Source organism: Tarenaya hassleriana, unplaced genomic scaffold (genome assembly GCF_000463585.1).
Source record: "Tarenaya hassleriana unplaced genomic scaffold, ASM46358v1 Cleome35, whole genome shotgun sequence".
Classification (NCBI taxonomy): domain Eukaryota; kingdom Viridiplantae; phylum Streptophyta; class Magnoliopsida; order Brassicales; family Cleomaceae; genus Tarenaya; species Tarenaya hassleriana.
This window is the reverse complement of record NW_010966617.1, coordinates 1,114,955-1,116,827: the sequence shown is the minus strand read 5'-3', so window position 1 is coordinate 1,116,827 and position 1,873 is coordinate 1,114,955. Positions and strand designations below refer to the sequence as shown.

Below are 1,873 nucleotides of genomic sequence, written 5' to 3'. Positions count from 1 at the left end.
GTTCCATGACACCATTTACTATGCCCTGTTATATCTACGTATGATACCCATGAGGATATAATTATTTAATTTGTCTCATTTCTCAAACATTTGAATATTATATCTCTATTATTCATAAAATCTTCCTAAAATGTAAGGTATTTATGTGATGGGTAAATAACCAAAAAAAAACAACAACTCTATATACATACACACACACACACACATATATATATATATATATATATGTTTAGATGGGGAAAATTCAAATTGAAACCATAGGGAAAATAAATTAAAAAAATAAAACAAACTAAATTTAAAAGTTATGTTAGCTTTTGTTATATTCTATCGAGAGCTTGAAACGCGGCGTTTTAGAAAACAGTGAAAACGGAAAACGCATCGATGTAATTCATTGGAGAAATAGAATATGCCAAAAATGGTGGAAAATGGACTGACAAATTAATGAGTGATTAATTAATTAGCAGTTGGCTCCTCACAGATTTCTAATCATTCTGACACGTTAATCTGACATTTCAAAATCCACGGCAACCGAATTCTGCCCCATCTGTGTGTGCCCATATAATCTAATCTCTAATCTATTTATTTATTTATTTATTTTTTTAAAATTAGCATAATAAAACACATATCCCCTTTTAAGTAAATTTAAGGACATCTAATTCAGGAATTTTTGTCATAGCTCTCTCTACCCATGTTTCGTAGCCTCTATAATAGTTCATATATATACCCCCCCCCCATATAATTAACAATATTTATTTATTTTTTTAATTAGTTAACGAAGAAATTGACTATTTTTTTTTTATATATATATATATGAAAAATGTCGTTCTATATGCACAAGAAAAAGATACGCCGTTGAATCAAAAGAAGTGGATTTGATCATGTGGATCTCGTGCACTTCCATGGATCACTATCAAGATCTTGTATATGGAATTTATTTTATTTTCCTCTGTGGTTATAATGTCGTAAACTATATTATATATGTATGCATGTATGTATGTATGTATGTGTGTGTGTGAATGCCATGACTGAGCAAATTTAATCACGCGCTTGATTTGTCATTTGTCAACAATAAGAGGCATATTATTACGTGCCGATATTAATTTTCATACGAATAATTTAGCTCAGACATGTCATCTTCATTGATACTTTATTTCAATGAAACGGCTTTATATCCATCAGTACGACTCGTAAACAATTTTACTTACCAGCCCATTAAATACTAAGCTCTGTTTATTCATGCATCTCAGTTGTACGGAAATTTAAAATAAAAATAAAAATTAAAAGGATCGATTAGTAATTTATATAAAAAAAAATTTAGATAACAATCATGAAAAATAAAATTGGAGAGAGAGAGAGAAAGCAGAGAAAAGTCTATGCTTTCATATTCATTGCTTTAACTCAATGTTCCCTTCTCACCTTCTCTTCTTCCCTCTTCACAAGCTTTAGCTCCCATTTCAATGGAATTCTCCGCTTCTCTCTCTAAATAAACAGAGTTAGAGAGAGAAACGATGCTCATATAAAGATCTAACGAATACACAGACCCACTTCCCCACCACCATCACCAAAAAAAAAAAAAATATTACAAGATCATGGATAATTCGGACCACCATCATAACCCGATGCGTCGACCCAACTTCCCTCTCCAACTCCTCGACACCAACCACCAACATCCCTCTTCCTCCTCTGCCGCCGACGCTGAACCAGCTGCCGGGGACTCCTCATCCGCCGCCGCTAGAAAGCCGCCTCCGAAGCGGAGCTCGACGAAGGATCGCCACACGAAGGTGGACGGCCGTGGCCGGAGAATCCGCATGCCGGCGCTCTGTGCGGCGAGAGTGTTCCAGCTCACGCGCGAGCTCGGGAACCAATCCGAAGG

At 35.2% G+C, this 1,873-nt stretch overlaps 1 protein-coding gene across 1 annotated transcript in view; it reads left to right on the top strand.

Moving 5' to 3' along the window:
* Positions 1–1,380: 1,380 nt before the first annotated feature.
* The window catches only part of LOC104822114 (transcription factor TCP15), a 1,428-nt gene continuing 935 nt past the window's right edge, over positions 1,381–1,873 (top strand). The window contains 1 exon segment of the mRNA XM_010553229.2: positions 1,381–1,873. Within this exon segment, the coding sequence (XP_010551531.1) occupies positions 1,590–1,873 (284 nt within the window). The 5' untranslated portion in view covers positions 1,381–1,589.